Here is a 19,620-nt window from a genome sequence, read left to right on the forward strand (position 1 = left end):
CCTGCATGGTGTGTCCATTATGATCAGTAGGATGACTAAGTCACATTTGAAAGTTATTTCTTACCCTGCATTTGTGGACTCTTCCAAGCTAGATGTTTGAATACGTACGAAGAAATTACTTAGGGACTCCATCCGCCTGGTGGGAGACAACTTGTGATTGCCCAAGGAAGCCACATGAAGCAGTCTCTTCCGCTGTGATTGCCCGCTGGGGCCATTGGGTGATGTGTGAGGCTGGTATAAAAGGGGATGTTTGGGGCACATTCTGCCCGAGGTGCGATGGCATCTAAAGCTTTTCAGTTGGGTGCCGGTTTGGAGGATATCATGAATACGGCAGGTTGGTCCTCTGATTCTACTTTCAAGAGATTCTACTTGAAGCCGGTGGTGGATATTGCTTAGTTGGTAGTGGATAAGCTTTGAACTAGCATAATTCTCGCCTCCGATTCTGACATAAAATGAAAAATGTCCTAGCTATCTTAACAGAAAGGTTTGATTCTATTAAGGACTCCGAGTAGAGGATTATCCCACCCGGCGAGAAACAATTCTTTGATTTGCTTCCTGTATTCAATAAGAATTGCGATTCCATGTCTAGTCTAGTCATTAAAATTATTTTTAGTCATACTCTGTGACTTTGGTTGTGTAGACAACTGTCTGGTTTGTAAGAGGTTTTGTCCTTGTTAAAGATACAAGTATGTGGTTGCTCTCCTTGGTTGTTTGTATTTGTTCTAACCCCAATACATTACTGGGGATGATAGTTTTATATTGTGATGCTTTCTCATATGGTTGCTGTGAATTTTGATATCAGCGAGGTAAAGACTTTAAAGCATAATCCTTACCTCCAAGTCCTTAAAAGAATTGAAACTTTCCTTCATGATGACTAGGACATTTTTCTTTCTAACCATCCATTCTCGTGTCCTGTTAAACTTTTCCCTGCCCTCTGTCCCTTTTCATGCAATTGTGTCCTCCTTTCCTTGCTCTCAAAGATCTTGTGTTTTCTCTTGTGCAGGTTCCTCATCCTCTCTGTGGTGCTGTTTGGGTTGACATACAATCCCAACGAGACGTGCTCTCTGAATCTGGTGGACCACGGAAGGGGTTACCTCGGAATCCTGCTCAGCTGCATGATAGCCGAAGTGGCTATTATCTGGCTAAGCATGCGCGGTGGCATCTTGTACACTGAGCCCCGGGACTCCATGCAGTATGTTCTCTACGTCAGGCTGGGTATGTATATTTTCCATTGCTAACATCCTTCACACTTTGCATTATTAGTTTACCTCAAAACAGTATTGATTTGTAGCATGGTGCAGTGGTGCTCGGATTGCACTGTGTGTTGCTGGTGATTGTGGTGTTACTGCTGATACTGAAGTAGTCCTGGGACAGTGCGATGGACCTGTGCTGATGGAGCAGTGTGATTCTGATTGTGTTGTTGCAGGAGTGCTGATGGAGTAACTCGTGCAGTTATACTGATGGGTGGAGCTGATGGATGTGCTGTGCAGTGTAATGCACTGGTGTTGATGGTGCTTTGTGATGCAGTGGCGCTGACTATGCTATGCGACTGAGATTGTTTGTGCCTGTAGCACCACATGACAAAATATTTTTCTTCAGAGCGCCCGCACCATATAATGAAACAAATAAATAAATGTACAGGCGTATGACCACCAATGAAGCAGATCAATTGAAAACAAACTATTGAAACGTCTGCTAGCAAAAAGCCAACATATATTACAAAAAACTATTTGAACTTGTATGGACCTCGATAACCGCAAGGGTGATAGAAAAATGACACAAAATCAGTTAAAAAAATATGATAATACACTTAAAAACCTATTTGAACAACCAGAATAAGAAACACTTTTATAGAAATAGCTAATCTGACGTTATAAGTGATGGTCTACCACAATATACATTTTTAAGATCACCCTGCAAAAATATCTGCTCCAAAAATCAGCTGGTACTACATTTTTTAATTAAGAATATATAGGCAATATAGGGAAGTGTGCATTTACCATTGTTAACTCCACATCCACATACCTTTATCTATCTATCTATCTATCTGTCTATCTATCTATCTATCTCCCTGTATATGCCTACGTGATGTCGCAATTGTAGTCCACTATTGGTGATCTGTTTACAGGTTAATATTTCTGTCCTCGATACTGTGGTATGCAGCAGTTAGAAGGAAACATGTTACAACATGTAGGACCCAGTACAGAGACTCCCGCGCCCCCTTCGCCCCACATATCTATTGCACGTGACATCAAGCACCTGAGAAATAAGCTGGAGATTTTTTTGTGGGGTTCTATAGTACCATTCCTAGTCTTCAAGAACCGTAGGTCATAACCCAAGCAAACTTCTAAAAACAAGACAGAAAAGAGATCATAGCACTCACATGGAGAGATTTCTGTCAAACAGGAGTTAGCCTGCTTACGTCATTTTTCAAACTTTTTTGCAAATGCTATGTTTGAAATGCAGGCAGTGCATTATATAGGCGCCTTGTGGGGACTGCTGGAGCCTCTAATGCAATGGGCTACATATGCTCCCAAGTGAGACCCATCTAGAGTGTCAGACAACGGTGTTCAGCATTCGGTGTTTATACATGTGAATGCAGGGAGGATATGGTGAGATGTTTTCCTCTCAGATCCAGATTACTATAACCTTATCTGCATTTGATCAATGCCCCAACCACAGCAGCACGACCCTCCACTGTAGCAGGTCATAACTTCCTGCAGAGCTTTTAGTTTCTAGGACTCCTTCGACATGTACTCAGGCACACATTCATGTGTGCTCCCCTGCGTTTGTGCTCCAGAAATTATATATACATATATGTGCAGGGTCGCCATTATCAAACTGCTAGATTTTCTACATTAATTTAACTCGAATAAAGACTGCAAAATCAGCGGTACTAATGTACAAATGAAGCTGTGTAAAGCAGTGGTACTTTGGGAGCAGTGCGATGCAGCGGGCTATTGGCATTCAGTGTTGCAGCCTTGCTGATGATTCAGTGTTGCAGCCATGCTGATGCTGTTCCTTAATGTTGTGGTGCTGAGGGTGTTCGGCGTTGCATCCATGCTGATGGCGTTCATTGTTGTAGTTGTGCTGATGATTTTCAGTGTTGCAGCCATGCTGATGGTGTTCCTTAATGTAGTGATGCTGAGGGTGTTGAGCGATGCAGCTGTGCTGATGACATTGAGTGCTGCAGCTGTGCTGATGGTTTTCAGTGTTGCAGCCATGCTGATGATGTTCCTTAATGTAGTGATGCTGAGGGTGTTGAGCGATGCAGTTGTGCTGATGATTTTCAGTGTTGCAGCCATGCTGATGGTGTTCCTTAATGTAGTGATGCTGAGGGTGTTGAGCGATGCAGCTGTGCTGATGATTTTCAGTGTTGCAGCCATGCTGATGGTGTTCCTTAATGTAGTGATGCTGAGGGTGTTGAGCGATGCAGCTGTGCTGATGACATTGAGTGCTGCAGTTGTGCTGATGATTTTCAGTGTTGCAGCCATGCTGATGGTGTTCCTTAATGCAGTGATCCTGAGGGTGTTGAGCGATGCAGCTGTGCTGATGACATTGAGTGCTGCAGTTGTGCTCATGGTTTTCAGTGTTGTTAATGTAGTGATGCTGAGGGTGTTGAGCGATGCAGCTGTGCTGATGACATTGAGTGCTGCAGTTGTCAGATGATTTTCAGTGTTGCAGCCATGCTGATGGTGTTCCTTAATGTGGTAATGCTGAGGGTGTTGAGCGATGCAGTTATGCTGATGATTTTCAGTGTTGCAGCCATGCTGATGGTGTTCCTTAATGTAGTGATGCTGAGGGTGTTGAGCGATGCAGCTGTGCTGATGACATTGAGTGCTGCAGTTGTGCTGATGATTTTCAGTGTTGCAGCCATGATGAGGGTGTTCGGTGATGCAGTGGTGCCAATGGTGTTCGATGATGCAGAGGTGTTGGTTGAGCCATGGGATACGATGACAAAAGGTGAATATATGTGATGTAACGATGCTTGTAAATTATTATTATATCAAGTTATTGAACGAGTGATTACCCGAGGGTGTCCTGGCGCTAAAGAAAGTAAGATAAGAAATCTGCCAGATGTTTTCAGAACCTGAAATTTTAGATGCTTCGGTTCCATCCATCGCGCAGTGGGAAGTTTATTCCAGGCCTCAGCAGTGACCCCAGAGAAGGCGCGAGCTCCCTGCGAGAAGAAGATTGAGTGAGGCTGAAAGTAGGGATCTGGTAGGAGTATACTTTGAAACAGATTGGATGTGTAGTTAGTATCGTGTCTCTGAAAAATGGCTTCAATGCCATTCACACCTTCCTGAACAGGGCCCGAGTGAAGTTTCCTAATAATGTGGTGTTATTTGGTGATACTGATGATGCAATGGCATGAATTGTTATAGATGTTGACTTTTTTGCACTGTGATGTAGCATTGGTGGTGCAGTGTATTACAGTGCTTCTTACAATGCAGTGTGATGTGGTGCTATTGTTGTGTTTGTCCTAAAGTATACAAAAGAGCAATTGATGGAATGCTTGACTCACCCACCAATTACTCAGGACCGTCCGTATTCCAGCCCATGTCACCTCCGTTTGGACCCAGCTTTATGCAAATCAGTCTTGACCCTGCTCCAATGGGAACAGTCCAGCCCAAACTGCCAAGCCAGGTCGTCTCTAAACCGGAAGACAAGCATCCTAGGACCGGTTTCACCCCAGTTACAGGCTCATCAGCCAGATACAGCTTGGGTCCAGTGGCACAGTGTGCATGGGATTGATTTGCATATGCTGGTTCCAAACTGAGGTGGCATGGAGGGCGAAAAACGATGGATTGGGATGCTGCCACGAGCGATTGCCAGTGGCTGAGATTAATTCAAGTATTCCATCCATCACCTTGTTGTGGGTGCATTTGTTTCCGCCTGAAGGGACAAGTCTTCACCGTTCAGCTCGACAGTTCCTATTGGCTGTTTTTAATAAGTAGCACAGTGAGTAAATGATGGGCTGGAATGTGGCCCAGAGTAATTACCAGTTGCTGAGGTTAATTTGAGTATTCCATCTTTAACTTTTTTGTTCTTCTCTGTGTGGTGCCCTAAATGTGATTGGTGGGACCAGATCTACATTATGTACGCAGTGTGCAACTGAATTCCTGCTGCATCTCGCTGATTTGGCCTAACAAGGCTAACACCCGTCTGGAGTTGCGTTTGTTCTGTTTAGAGGCGTCCTGGCTGCTAGTTCAGTTGGACAGATTCTGTTGATTGGAAAATGGCGGGTCCCTGTCTCTAGTGGCACAGTGAGCAAACATGCAGTGGTCTGTGATGTGACCCAGATTAATTAGTGGCTGACATTAATTCAAGTTTTCCGTCCGTCACTTTTTTGTTCTTTATTGTTGTGATATGATGCATTGGTGTAGTTTGACGCCATAGTGCTTCTAGTGCAGTGTTACAGTTGCTTTTATGGTAAAGAGTGATGCTACAATACTCAAGGTTCTGGGGTGCTGCCTAGTGCATTAATCCTTTCAGTTCAGTGTGATGCAGCGGTGCTGTTAATGTAGTGTGAAAAGTGCTACACAAACAAATGATGAATGTAATGCTGAATAAATCATACATTCACCCCCAGTCAAGAGATCTGGGTTAAATCCATCGTTCTTTTGCTCACCATGCCACCTCAGTTTAGACCCAGCCATATGCTAATCAGTCTTGACCCTGTGCCTCATGGGAACAGTCCAGACCGAACTGCCAAGCCAGGTCCTCACTGGACCAGAAACAAGTATCCTGGGGCCTGTTTCTGGGTATTACCCTTCATCAGCCAGGCCAGCTTGAATCCAGTGGCACAGTGAGCAATGTAGTGTGAGGCAGAATGATGGATGTGGCTGATAGTACAACTTGATGGTAAAGCTGGTAATGCAGCGCGTTTCTACCCTATCAGACGTGCATAACTATATAGACGGGGAATCCATGTATCCCACATGGCACCTGCGTGCATAAATCAGAAATGAAGAACGCTTCTACAGAAATATTTGGTACATGAAAAATATTTGTTTTCGTTGTGAAATATATACCGCGTCAAGACTACAATAGTAGGATGTAATAAATATATGCACACGTGTCCTACCCAATTTGGAGAGAAATTAACAGGAAACAACAACTACCAACAGGTAGAGGCTCAAAGATATACGTCACCGCTGTCTGGAGAGAAATAACAGAGGGACAAATGAAAAAGAAAGGGGGGTAAATGTAGCTAAGTCGTCAGTGCTACTGAGGACAGGAACCGATGACTATCATGTAGATAAGGATGCAAGAAATCAATCACAAGTCTGCTCGGGCACAACATTCAGAACCCTGAGCCCACAATACACATTCCGAGGGGCAAATTTACAAGCCCCTTGCACCACTTTTGCGTCACTTTTCCCATGTTATGAAAAAATATGACGCAAAGGTGGAGCAAGGGGCTTGTAGATCTGCCCCCGAATGTGTGTATATATGTGACCATTGTAGAGCGCAGACCTTGCCGAAAGTTAGCGGAGCACTATACAGGGTCAGGCAAAGATACTGGCAACGTGGGGTAGGAGGAGTAGCTGGTTAGTAAGAGAGAGGGTGAACAGTTAATGCATGCGGGTGTAGACAAGATGGCTGCGCCTTGTACAGTGTATGCCAAAGAAATTCGAGGGGAAAAACAAATTGTCATTATCATGCATGTATGATATATGTTATACATATCTATCTATATATATATATTCACTGAAAAAACCAAAGGTTTCACACACGTTATAGTTAGGAATTAGCTTTAAAAAACCTTGCAAACTCACTTAAAAAAACATAGGTTTCACACGTTATAGTTAGGTGGATATTTCACTCGTAAAAAACCAATGAAATTCCCCCGTTATAGTTAGTTCAGGTAACTATAACTCGCGCGCCCGCAAACCACTGCTGATGACGTCACATATTACATCACTCATGACATGGTCAGTGGCATCACTCATGACATCACTGATGACATCATCCTTGTGATAGAGTGGCGGTCGCGCGAGTTGTAGTTACCTGAACTAACTATAACGGGAGAATTTCATTGGTTTTTTACGAGTGAAATATCCACCTAACTATAACATGTGTGAAACCTATGGTTTTTTAAGTGAATTTGCAAGGTTTTTTAAATGCTAATTCCTAACTATAACGTGTGTGAAACCTATGGTTTTTTCAGTGAATTTGTACGTTTTTTTAAATGCTAAGTTATGTATGTATTATATATTTTTTTATATATCTATTTTACAATAAAACTACGTATTAAAAAAAGTTAACTTTTTTTTTATTTTTTTGGTTTTTCACCGTGCGCGCACGGTGCGCCCACCCCTGCGATTTAAAAAAAAAAAAAAAAATACAATTTTTTTTTCTGCCTTCGGGGTCCTTCAGGGACCCCCTGACAAAGGCTAGGGGGTCAGGAACTCTCTACCCTGCCCCCTTTTCACGTTTGCCACCTTCCTTTTTCACTCTCGCACTGAAAACAAACAAAATGGCGGCCGACACTTCCTGATTTCGACCGATTCGAACGTTGACTAACATGTAACCACCAATCAGAATTACGCTCGCGCACGTTAGGGTGCTCGCACAGTGCGCGCACGGTGCGCGGCTATAGATATGTATGTGCTTTTAACTGCAATTTTCTCAGGAACTACTGAACAGATTGACTCCATATATGCAAAAGGCACATCCCTGAGCTGAGGACTACCTCTCTGCCAAATTTCAAGTAATTCTGTTCAGCCGTTCGGGCTGTACCTTGGACTAAAGGTCCCTATGTAAAATTGCATGGGGAAAACGCGTTTTGGGACCCCCCTTTTTTCTCACCCCTCGCTTGACGAATCCCCACGGGACTTTCAGGGTAGGAGCGGAGCGCCCCACCTATTTTGAAAATTTCGCGAGGATTCGTCAACCGGCGCCAAAGTTATTCCAAATAGAATGTTGCGGATTTCCTATGGAAACACGGTCCTAACTATAACTATCTACTGGCGACCGCCAGTAGATAATATATATATATATATATAGAGAGAGAGCGAGAGAGAGAGAGAGAGAGATATTTATAGTAAATGTATTTGCATTTGTGTAGCGCTTACCACCCCTGCTAAGGCTTTGAAATGTGTGTGTTTGTGCGAGACTTAGCAGTAAGACCGAATCGCAATAATAATTTAAAATAATGAGTTTGCTTGTCCAAACTTCCAGACCCATCTTCACAGTAGAACCACATCTGCACAGAATGCAAAACGACCTTTATCCCCGCCCCTCCCTGGCACTCCACAACTTTGAAGCAGAGCCTAGAACCTACAGAACCTACATTCAAATCCTAAATGATTTCAGTTGACAACATCTAGTTACCGGATCTAAAAATAAGGAAATACTACCATTCTGTTGAAATTTCTGCATGAACAAGTCTAATCCAATGACTGGCTTATGGGCGTTCCTGGATGGGTCCATCTGTAATAGTTACTACACTGATGCACCTGTAGGTTTTGGGGTATTCACCAACGGGTTTCTGGTAGTTTCCCACACTCAGTGTTATGGGCAGGAATACATGCATTTTTATAGTTAGAGTAGTAACGGAATACCACCAAAATTGAAGGGGGCGTAGAAGGCATTCCTCCCACACAAAAAAAGAAACATATTTAAAGCGCAAACTAACTTTTGCGTCATGTTTCAGCACTCGGACACGTGCATCTGTTAAATGTCCATGTCTAGCAGGAGTAGCACGTTATTACTAATGGAAATCTTCAACAGTTGGCATTTTACAGAAGTACTGCTAGAATTATTTCGGTATTCTAAAAAATGAGGTATTTACTCCAAAAGTTGGAGTAGACCTGCCGGAATATATTTACGGTATTTTAAGCGTTACAGAATCTAACTTGGTTAGTGTGGCCAAATGGGCAATATGTTCTCAGAATGCTGTTTAGATTTCATCGCCTTGGGCATGTTTCAAAGAATAATGGCGGCTCTCTACAAACGAACCTCTAAGGTAACCTTTTTTTGGAAGACTAGACGGATTAACACGTCGAAATGAGAACATTGCAGGAGGCTTCGACGTGTCCTCACTCTAATGAGTGGAAAGTTGCTGACAAGACGTATAAATGACGTATTGCACGAGGTGGAATTGGTTGATGTTGTATTCGAAGCTCATACAAACAAGCTTCAACTCATAACTTTATATTTTAATTTAGTTCTATACACATGTGTACCATCTACGAACGCAGTGAATAATAGGTGCTACTTAAAAAAAAAATACGTTTATGAAACAATTTGGCGGTAAAGCAAAGGTGCTGCACCATTTACTAAAGAACTGGAAATCATTTCAAAAGGAGAAAAAGGGGCTTTGAAAGTTTGAGATTGTTCGTTATGAAATTACAAAAGCACCGACATTCCATGTTTTCAGTATGAAATGTATAACTGCATTTAGCTGAAGATGGCGGCTTGTGTGATCTGGGTTCTGTTTGGGTCTAAAAGCAGATGAAGCTCTGAAAGAATGCCATCACACCTTACACGTCAGGGCATTGAGGGGTGTGGAGGCCTGGCAGGGGCATACTTTTGGAGAGTAAGAAATATTAGGGCACTTTTGTGTGGGAGCCGTTTTAACCCCAAAAAAATACAAATCACAAATATATTTATTATATATCCTATATATGTATGCTATCACACCCAAGAGGGGGCAGACTGTGGGGGGTTGAACTCACTGTATCTGTGAAGTAACTTACTTGCCTTGGATTCCCTGTGTCTGGATGGTATCAGGCCCCCGGTTTGGCACAGCCATACAACAGAACTCATGCAACCAACATAACTCAGATGTGACCTCAGCGCTGTCGTGGACCCCTGCAGTGCTCAACATTCTCCCAACCTCTTTCAGAACACATCAGGCTCAGCTGCTGCCACCATCATAAACACAACATGGCTTCATGCTGTCAAGTTGGCTAAGATCTGGCCACCTCAACAAAACCCTCATCCCATATATCCTCACCTGCACGCACACAGAATGGCACTACAGCCACATGATGGCATAATCACAAGACTCCATGAAGCCAGCATCCCCGACAAGGCACTCTGCTGGATCCACTCTTTCCTCACTGACCGGACTCAGCAGGTGCGACTAACCCAGTTCCTCTCAGAACCTACAGAGATCAGCTGTGGGGTGCCCCAGGGCTCCTGCCTGAGGCCCACCCTCATCAATGTCTACATTCCCCCCCCTCGCAGCCATCGTCCGAAGTCACAGACTCAACATTGTATCCTACACCAATGACACCGAGCTGATCCTCTCCCTCACCAACGAACCCACAACCGCTAGAACCAATTTCAAAAGCGGATTGAAGGCCGTTGCCACCTGGATGAAAGACAGCTGCCTCAAGCTCCACTCAGACAAGACCGACGTACTCAGCCTGGGATCCTCACCTTCAGCCTGGGACGACGTGATGGCCTTCACTCTGGGACGCCCTCCCACCCTGACGTACCCAGCTCATAACCTTGGCATCATACTGGACTCATTGCTCACAATGAACCGCCAAATCAATGCAGTTTCATCACCCTGCTTCCACATGCTCCGCCTACTTCAAAAGACATACAGATGGATCCTAACAGAATCCAGAATGACAGTTACCTACGCACTCATCAGCAGACTCGACTACGGCAAGGCACTCTACGCAGGCGTCACCCAGAAACAGCTCAAGAAGCTACAGGACGTCCAAAACGCCACAGCCAGACTGGTCCTTGACATACCTTGCTGCAGCCACATCACACAACACCTCCGACAACTCCACTGGCTCCCAGTCAACAAGAGAATCACCTTCAAGCTCCTCACACATCCCTACAAAGCTCTCCATGACGAAGGACCAGCATACCTGAACCACCGCCTCACCTTCCACGTAGTCGCCAGACTACTCTGTTCCGCCCAAGTCGTCCTGACCTCCATTCCCAGGATCCACCAGGACAGAACCGGTGGAAGTACATTCTCCTACCTCGTCGCCAAGACCTGGAACACCCTACCCCTCCACCTCAGGCAATCCGCACCGCTGATCCAATTCGAGAAGGACCTTGAGACCTGGCTCTTCAAATAAGCCTACACCCAGAGGGACCAGCAACCCCTCCCCCCAGTACCTCCCACCAGCGCCGTGAGACCCTCACTGAGCACCACGTTAGTGTACTCCAACTTGCTAGCCTGTATGCAGTAGGACTCGCAGCTAAGCTATAGTAAACACAGCCAAATACAGTATCAACAGACCACTTTGGCTGATAGTAATCTTTTTTTTTTTCACTGCTGCGGGTGTTTTTATGTTTTAGTCAGAATTCAGAATGTAAACCAGATCGATTGACTTTGCCTAAGCTTGGTTTAACGCGCTTGCAATCATAGTCTGCAGTTTCATAACTATTCCCAAAAATCTTTAAATACCCGATTCAGTGGTATTTATTTTATCGCCCTGAGAAGACTCCAAGATTAAGTGATAAGTAGGCTCAAAAGAGACAGAAGTTGCATGGTTTAGTCTGGCACTAATCATGAATATAGTGCTAAGGAATGGTATGGTACTGCACTAGGTGTTTGAGCTGATTATACATTGGGACTGATGATATGGCATTTTCCCTATCTTCCTACCTACCCTGCACAGGATGCCCGTTCGGCAGCTGTTTCACGCTTCATAATTTATTTAATTCACTCGTTCATTCATTTACACTCTGTTGGTGTTTGTGGTCTGTTGTATTGCAGTCTGCACACACAACTACTATTGAATCTGTCAGTTGTTCATATTCTGAACTGATGGAGATTAGCCTGGTGTGCTCAGATACGTGCTATGTAAGGCTTCATGTGCCCATTATAACACTGAGGTAGTGAGGATTTCTTATCTCTGTGTTGAATCTCAGTCCATGCAGTTATGCTAAAGGTGCAGTGTGGCCCCCGGACCTTGATAGTGCATTGGCATCACAACATGCCAAAACTGAAGCGCGACATAGTGAGGGTTGCAATGTTATACAGAGATATCAATGGTGGCATGTGTGGCAGTTGTTGGAATTGTGCTGTGTTGTGCGGTGATGCAGATGATGCTGTGTGGGGCAGTCACTGGGATAGAACAGTATCACACAGTAATGCTGTTAGTGCAGTGTGGTGCACTTATTGTGATTGTGCAGTGGTGCAGTGAGGACAGTGGTGCAATGCGTGATTGTGCAGTCCTGTTGATGGTGTAGAGCTATGCATTGGTGCAGTACTTCTGATGGCAATGTTCATTCTCATATTTCAGCTATCCTAGTAATTGAGTTTGTTTACGCCATCGTGGGTATTGTGTGGCTCGCTCAGTATTACACGTCCTGCAACGACATCACAGCCAAGAATGTCACCCTAGGTAGGTGCCTGATGCTTCCCTTCAGGATGCAGTAGTACACGAAGGTGAATGTGCCTGACCCCAGTCTTCATGCTTCCTCCACGTACAGGAATGGTTGTCTGCAACTGGGTAGTGATCCTGAGTGTCTGCATTACTGTGCTGTGTGTTTTTGACCCAACCGGGCGGACCTTTGTCAAACTGAGGGCCACGAAGAGGCGGCAGCGGAACCTGCGAACATACAACCTCCGGTGAGCGCTGTGTATGAAGCATGAAGTCCTCTTTTTTTCTACTGCCTGTTTCTGTTTCCCAGCCTATTACTCCCCAATGGGTTTATCAAGATGCCTCGCCTTTCTTTCTCTTTCGGTCCCCCTATCCAATTCCTTCTGATGTCCCGCTATCGGTTTTCTTCATGTCTTTTCCTGTTTGCCTTTCCCTTCACCACTTATTCGCCTGTCCCCTCTTTCGTGTCGTCTGACTCCTGATCTTCTGCTGTATGTGCCTCTGTTCCTTGTTCAATCTCCTGTTGTTTTCCTGCACAGGCACCGTCTAGAGGAAGGCCAGGCCAGCAGCTGGACTCGCAGGCTCAAGGTGTTCCTGTGCTGCACTCGCACCAAGGATTCTCAGTCGGTGAGTAGTAACCAAGGCTCTGGTGCTTGACATGTCCTCTGATCCATGTCTTATGTTTTCCGCCACTTGGTACGATGGAAACATAACATCACCCTTTCAACCGGGGACTAGTCGACTTCTTCAAAATCCCAGGGTCCACAAATTGAAAGAAATCCACTCTAACAGTGGGGCAGTTTGCACCAAACACTTGTTCTTCACTTACTCCCCTATCCTCTTTTTTTTAAACTTGGTATGTAATACTGAGAAATCGAGCTAAGTGCATATAAAGGGAGATTAGTGGGCTGAAGCTAAACTGTTGCCCCATAGTTTTCTTAGCTGGGGGATTTCTTTTGAATGTCACTAATAGTGCTCCCATCTCTTTGAAAGTTGCTTTGACGCCATTCTTTCTGGGACTACCTTCCTTCATTGGACAGCGTAACATAGGGAGGGACAGTAGCAAGATCCTCTCCTCTCAAGGCTACCATACTCCATAGTGTAAGTGCCACTCCCACAAGAATGCCTGTAATTTGGGTCTCAGTGCCATCATTTGTTGTGGAGAGGAGGAAGGTTTGAGAGTCTGAGGGATATTTGAACCTTTTTGGTCATTTTTGAAAGACAATTGGCACAATATCCAAATTACCCCGATGGTTTCTTTAGCAATTGAGATTAAAGATCAACATAGGACTTGTAGGGCATATATTTCAGGCACATATTCATTAAAGGAAGCCAGGTAACATTAATCTTACACTTTTAACGCTTCAGTTCCATTGCAAAGATATTTATTACAGTATGCAGTTTGCCAATCTTTCAGATGCAAACAGGAAGATAGGTATTAGACCGCACACAGAATGTGAATTTATGCAAGCAATTCGTGGTCCAACTTGCAGCTTAAGGTGTCATCAAAGATAGTGGAAACTTCCGAAATGAAGATTTACAGTTTTGGAGAGTGAACAGGTGCAGTCTATTGTAAACCTCCTTGTTGGTCTGGTGTTAAAATATTTTAAAGTCTGCCACAGTGCTCAAGTCATACATCCTGAACTCCCATTCCCGTTACTCCAATGATGTCCACCCCTGCTAAGGTAAAGAACTGTGACTACCTGTCCTTGCTGTCAAACATTTGAGATGCCCAAAGGTATATACCCCACAAACTTCCCTCCACACATCTTACACCAGACACGGTGTATCCTTCTCAGTCACGCTCTGTCTTTCCTCTACTGTTTGTTGGCTTCCATTGAACAAATCAAAGTTCCCGAGAATGCATGTAGTGTGGTGAACAGATTTGCTTTCTTTTTTACTGGTTCAACTGTGAAACTTCTTCTGCTTCAGATCTCTTGAGCTGTCTATCTCGCATTGCTTAAGGTTGGAGACTCTACAGTCTCATCAAAGCAAGGCACTCCATATAAGGGAGACAAAATCAGTTGGAAGCTTGGAGTGAAACAAAAATTATGCAAAAGGGTAAGAATGGACAGTTCCAAGTTTAGGCAGAGAACAGTCAAACTGAAACATATTCCACTTGTTAAGCGATTTCTTTCTGGTTGATGTATAATAACGTTCACTAAGTGCCTTACTCAGACCTGAACTAAGCTGATGAGCTTTATTGAAAGTGAAATAGGAGTACAAATTTACTTTTACTCTATTCCATGTGAGCATGGCACAATCATCTAGTGTTTCTTTAGCTTCTGCAGGGAATAAAGTGGTTTTGTCCTGAAATGATGGAGCACAGCCATAAACAAATCTCAACCAGACTTGATTCACTTAGTTTAATTCGATTATTTGTGGCACACTACTTGTGGCAAAAGCCACATTCACCATGCATTTCTCAGAACAAGATTCAGAGACAAAACAATACAGTCCATGTAACAAAGCACAAAATCATCAAACAACAATAAGGAACACCATAATTTACTTGGCTCTGGACTTGTGAATTGAGGAAATTCATATAATTTGTGAGCCCACTCCTAAGTGACCATTATCTGCCCACAGAAATATCCAGTGTGAGTCCAGTCCACTTTGTGGATGCGGAGACTAGGTGTGCACCCTAGTCGTGTGAGATTTTGGTCTCAGATTTTCATCCTACGTTTTTACCATGCATATGACAGCAGCTTATGCCATCTGTCTTTGAATGGGATGTATTTCTAACTGCACTTGGATGACTGAGCTATTCAGTCATCCTCAAGCCAGATATCTTTGGACCTTCTGGGATCTGAAACATCTTGACTATTCATTTGAAGCAATTCCAGCTGAGTAAAATTAACTCCATTTGTGAAGGTGTATGCTTCCGAAACCAAGAGACAGGCACATCAACATGTCGGAACAGAGGTCTCCCCCATTCAGGTGCTTCTGCAGACATAGATTCTCATGAGAGAGATCTGCTTCGGCTAGCATAGCAATGGATGTAAGTGTAAGGGCCTTCACCCTTCCGTGGTGTTTGTAGGAATCCAGTCCCCAGCGACTTTGTCCCTCTACTAGTGAAGTCTACATGGATGTTTTTCTGAAATGGCACTCCTTGGATGTATGTGGGAAGCCGCCTTACTAATGGTGATGACTTTTCTCCTGATTGTTTTGGAAAAAGGGTCCTGAATATCACGGACAGCACTGTGGTCCTATCTTATATAAGCTGATAAGATGGGATTTGACCCTTACCAATATGCAGTCTGGCCTTGGAGAATTGTCCTGGGACATTAGGCAAGGCTTGGTTTGATTGCCACACATCACGCAGAGGTACAAAACACTCAGGTGGACAGGTTGAGCAAGCTGAAGCGTCCTATCCAATAGTGAGCACTGCACAAGGAGGTATCAGACCACTATTTCAACATTTGGGCCCCCAGTGGCAGTTCTCTACTTCTGGATAGAGAACTCTAGATGCCTCAATGTCCCATAATGGATGAGCCTCATCACTGGGTAATTTATTTCCTGTGGATTTATTTATTGATTTATATACGGTCCTGCATACCGTGGAGAGCCATGTTAGTGTGCTGGAGTCCAGACACTAACATACAAGCAGGTGTGGAATTAACCGACAGCCTTTGGGATTCGTTAATGCTTGTTTTGTTATGATGTTTGTAAAACTTTATTTCTGAGGAGCTGCTGGGCTCCGGCCAATTGTTTGAGCAAACATTGGCTAAAGCAAGTATTTCTCCTCCCACAGTACAGTTGGCCATAGTAGTCCCTGGTATTGAAGGAATCTACTAATGGATGTGCTTTTGTGAAAGAGCAGAATCCTGTTGCACAGTGTAGTTAGCCAATGTCTGAAGTGGGCTGACCCATTGCTCCCTGTTTATGCTGTAAGGGATGAGAAAAAATTTAAACAAACCCGCAGAGGAACACAACTCACTGATGGCTTCTATAAGTAAGTATATTATATACATAACTTTAGTAGAAATCGAAAGTTCTTGGCCAATGCTAGTCTTAAAAATACACTAAAAGTCACTTTATTACCTGGCGACATTGCAGAGGTTTGCTTTAGATGGTTTGACGTTCTCCAGAATTATGTGAGCCCTCAGGAAAGTGAGAATGACATTCCATTCCTTTGGGTTGTTGGTTGAGGGGGGTGAAACAACCACAGTCCTTGTCAGGGTGACCCACAAAACGTCCCTAAATTAACTTGTGCTTAACCCTCTGGTAGCTTGGCAGAAAAGCAGTCAGGCTTAAACAATGTGTAAAATATTCATGCAGCACTTAAACATGAATAAAGTGAAAACAGAACAAAAGGAAAATTCCTTACCAATTTAGAAAAATTTAGTAAAATTAAATAAATTATTTGACACCAAAGCGACAAAAATCAAATCTATGAAACTAGAGATATGGCATTTCAAAGATTTAAGGTAAGTATAGTACCTAAAAGCCCAAAGCACTACTTGTGGTTGTCTGGACGAGCGAGACCGGGTGATGGTCACAAATTCAGGCCGACCGCAATTCAGCACAGGCTGGATACAGGGGCCATCTTGGTCCTGGTGGAAAAGTTATCTCCTAATGTCCTGCATGAAGAGTCCATTTCGTGATGGAGGAGACCACGAGGAGCAGGGAGAGTGTCACAGACACTGTTCTGTGTAAGGTGCGCACAGTGTCATGTGTGAAGCACACACATAAGCACCTTTGTAAGGACTGTTGGCGCCACCACTTTTACAATGCAAGTGGTGCTAAATCGGGAATTTCCTTTTCCGGTAGGACCACCCATGAAGAGAACACGAGCGGAAGGCAATTTTATCAGCAAGTGGCTCCTGCTCTTGCTGCATTTCTTTTGTTTAAAAGGGCGCGGCTGCGGGCTGATTGTGTGCCTTTTTTTTAAGTATTCATGTTAATCGCAGCACCCGTCATGCACTGCAATTAACATCAATACTTTTGCAAAGGCACACAATCTGCCCTGCAGCCGCACCCTGTTAACAAATGGAAGGCAGCAAGTCTACAAGCATGTGTGCTTTCAGGCGATTCTGAAAGCCCATGTCTTGCTTGTAGAATTGCTGCATTTCATTTGTTAATAGAGCGTGGCAGATTGTGTGCCATTGCCTATTAACAATAGAAATGTAGCAAGTCTACAAGCACGACGTGTGCTTTAAGAATCACCAGAAAGCACACATTGTGCCTGTAGACTTGCTGCATTTCTTTTGTTAATGGTGCACGGCTACGGGGCCAGGACTGGCTCTAGGGCGGTGCGACCGTGCAACCGGTGCCAGTGCACGGGCGCAGTGTTTGCAGGTTTATTATTGTTTTGAAAAAAACTGCTGCGATGTTCCATGCCTCCAGCATTTTTCAGGCAATAATATATATGTCAAGATAACTCTGATGATTAATGATCTGCCTGGAGAGAGATCAGAGTTTTCTCTAGTCGAAGTTTTAAGGTAACGCAGAGGGTTAATATGCCTGCTGCAAAGAATGTGTACCATGCAGATACCAAAGTGCATAGAATTAAAATAGGTTAGTGGGTTACTACTTTTGTCGGAGAGGTGATTTTGTTACTAGCAGTAGAAGTTAAAATCCTAATATAGAACAGTAAACTGTTAATTGTCATCAAAGAACTTCGTGCATACTGCAAGGTATACGTTAGTTGTTATGATTTGTTCCCAGCCATTCATTGTCCTAATGTTGCAAAAAGGGTTCATTTGTGCAGAAAGCATTTCTTATTAAAGAGAACCCCCAACCATGGTGTTACATTTTAAATTCTGAGTTTGTGCTTCTGCAGACCAAGCACTCTTACTGCCTACCAGTATAGATTATGTAACTCCTATACCTTGCAGTCCTCTGTCTTATGTAACATTTCTTATAGACTGTTTTACATACGTATGATTGATTGTCTCTGTTGAATGTGTGTGCAATGTTAAGTCCTCTGTAACCCTACACTGGTATGAGTGGCGCTATAAAACAAATGAAATACATCAGAGAGAGTGGTAATGGAAACTTGAGGGGCACTGTTATAGTGTGGTAGTGAGGGAATCGGTGGCGCAGGTGGTCATTGGGGGGTGCCAACAAACATTGTTGCACAGGGTGCCTCCAGCACGGTTGCATTCCTGGCGCACGTAGCCTTGGTTGCAGCGCACAGACCTTACACTGCCCAGGGCCGGACTGGGAACCAAAACCGGCGCTGGCAAAGTGCTCGGCCGGGGCTTGGGGGTGCCGCGAGCTCTTTGCCAGGGCCGGTTTTCGACCGTTTTTGTTACAGGGCCTATTTTGCAGCTATGCTGCAAAACCGGCCCTGTAACAAAAACGGCCCCCAGGGGCCCAAAACTGGCCCCCACCCGTGCGGCGCACCGGGGGATTGCCCGGTGCCCGCTAAGGCCAGTCCGGCCCTGACACTGCTGCACACAGATAAAAAAATAAGAGGGAACATTGGTCACGGATGGTCATCACTTTAGCGCAAGGAGCAGGCGAGTAGTCGTGGACATCCATCACTGTAGCACAAAGATCCTGTTGGGCTTCACAGATGGTTGTTGCTGGAGGTTGGCATTGGTTACCGCGGGGTTGTCGATGTGGTTGTCGATGTGGTGCCGCAAAGTGCAGATCTCACATTGCTGGCAGTCGATGTAGTGTGAAGAGTCGGTTCACCGGAGCTTTGCGTTGGTGGTCAGCGCGGGCAGAAAGTTCCTGGCACTAATGGGCTCATTTGCGGTCGCGAAGAGCACAAAACTTCAGGATTTCTGGTATTTCTTCTAGGTGGAGCTCAACTTGTGCCACACCAAGGGTTCTGGTCCTGGGAGGCAGCTCTTGGAATTCAATAGCCCACACCAGCAGAGGCCAGCAGGTCCAGTTGAAAGTCAAGTGCAGCAGGTTAGCTGGACAGTTGCAGAGGCCTCTTGAGCTTCTTGTGTCCTTGTAGTTCAGAACAGGAGGTGAGTCAGCTGACCCTTGGAGTCAATTCAGCCTGGGATGAAGGGTGCAGGTCCAGCCTTCCCTCTCAGACAGCAGGGCAGGCCTCTGGCAGCGGGATAGGCCTCTGGCAGCAGGGTAGTCCTCTGGCAGAAGGGCAGTCCTTCATCTGTAGTATCCACAGGTCCAGGAGTGTACTCACAAGTGGGTCTGAGGGTCCCCTTTTTATACTGGTGCCCACTTTGAAGTGGAAGAAACTTCTGGCGTCTTCCCGTACAGAAGTGTCTGGAATTTCCTGCCTCCCTGCCTTGGCCCCAGTCTGTCTGCAGGCACAACAGACTTGGGTGAAGTCCTTTGTGTGTGACCTTAGATAGTGCAAGTGTGACAAGCAACTGCTCTGCCC

General features: G+C 44.6%; 1 protein-coding gene across 2 annotated transcripts in view; it reads left to right on the forward strand.

Moving 5' to 3' along the window:
- Window positions 1-19,620, forward strand: part of DAGLA (diacylglycerol lipase alpha) — a 321,198-nt gene that overhangs the window by 143,711 nt on the left and 157,867 nt on the right. For both annotated transcript variants that reach the window (XM_085648539.1, XM_085648538.1), the window contains exons 3-6: window positions 1,004-1,215; window positions 12,231-12,332; window positions 12,421-12,559; window positions 12,851-12,938. In XM_085648539.1, the coding sequence (XP_085504665.1) occupies window positions 1,004-1,215; window positions 12,231-12,332; window positions 12,421-12,559; window positions 12,851-12,938 (541 nt within the window). The remainder of the gene's footprint in view (window positions 1-1,003; window positions 1,216-12,230; window positions 12,333-12,420; window positions 12,560-12,850; window positions 12,939-19,620) is intronic.

Source organism: Triturus cristatus, chromosome 3_2 (assembly GCF_964204655.1).
Source record: "Triturus cristatus chromosome 3_2, aTriCri1.1, whole genome shotgun sequence".
In the NCBI taxonomy this organism is placed as follows: domain Eukaryota; kingdom Metazoa; phylum Chordata; class Amphibia; order Caudata; family Salamandridae; genus Triturus; species Triturus cristatus.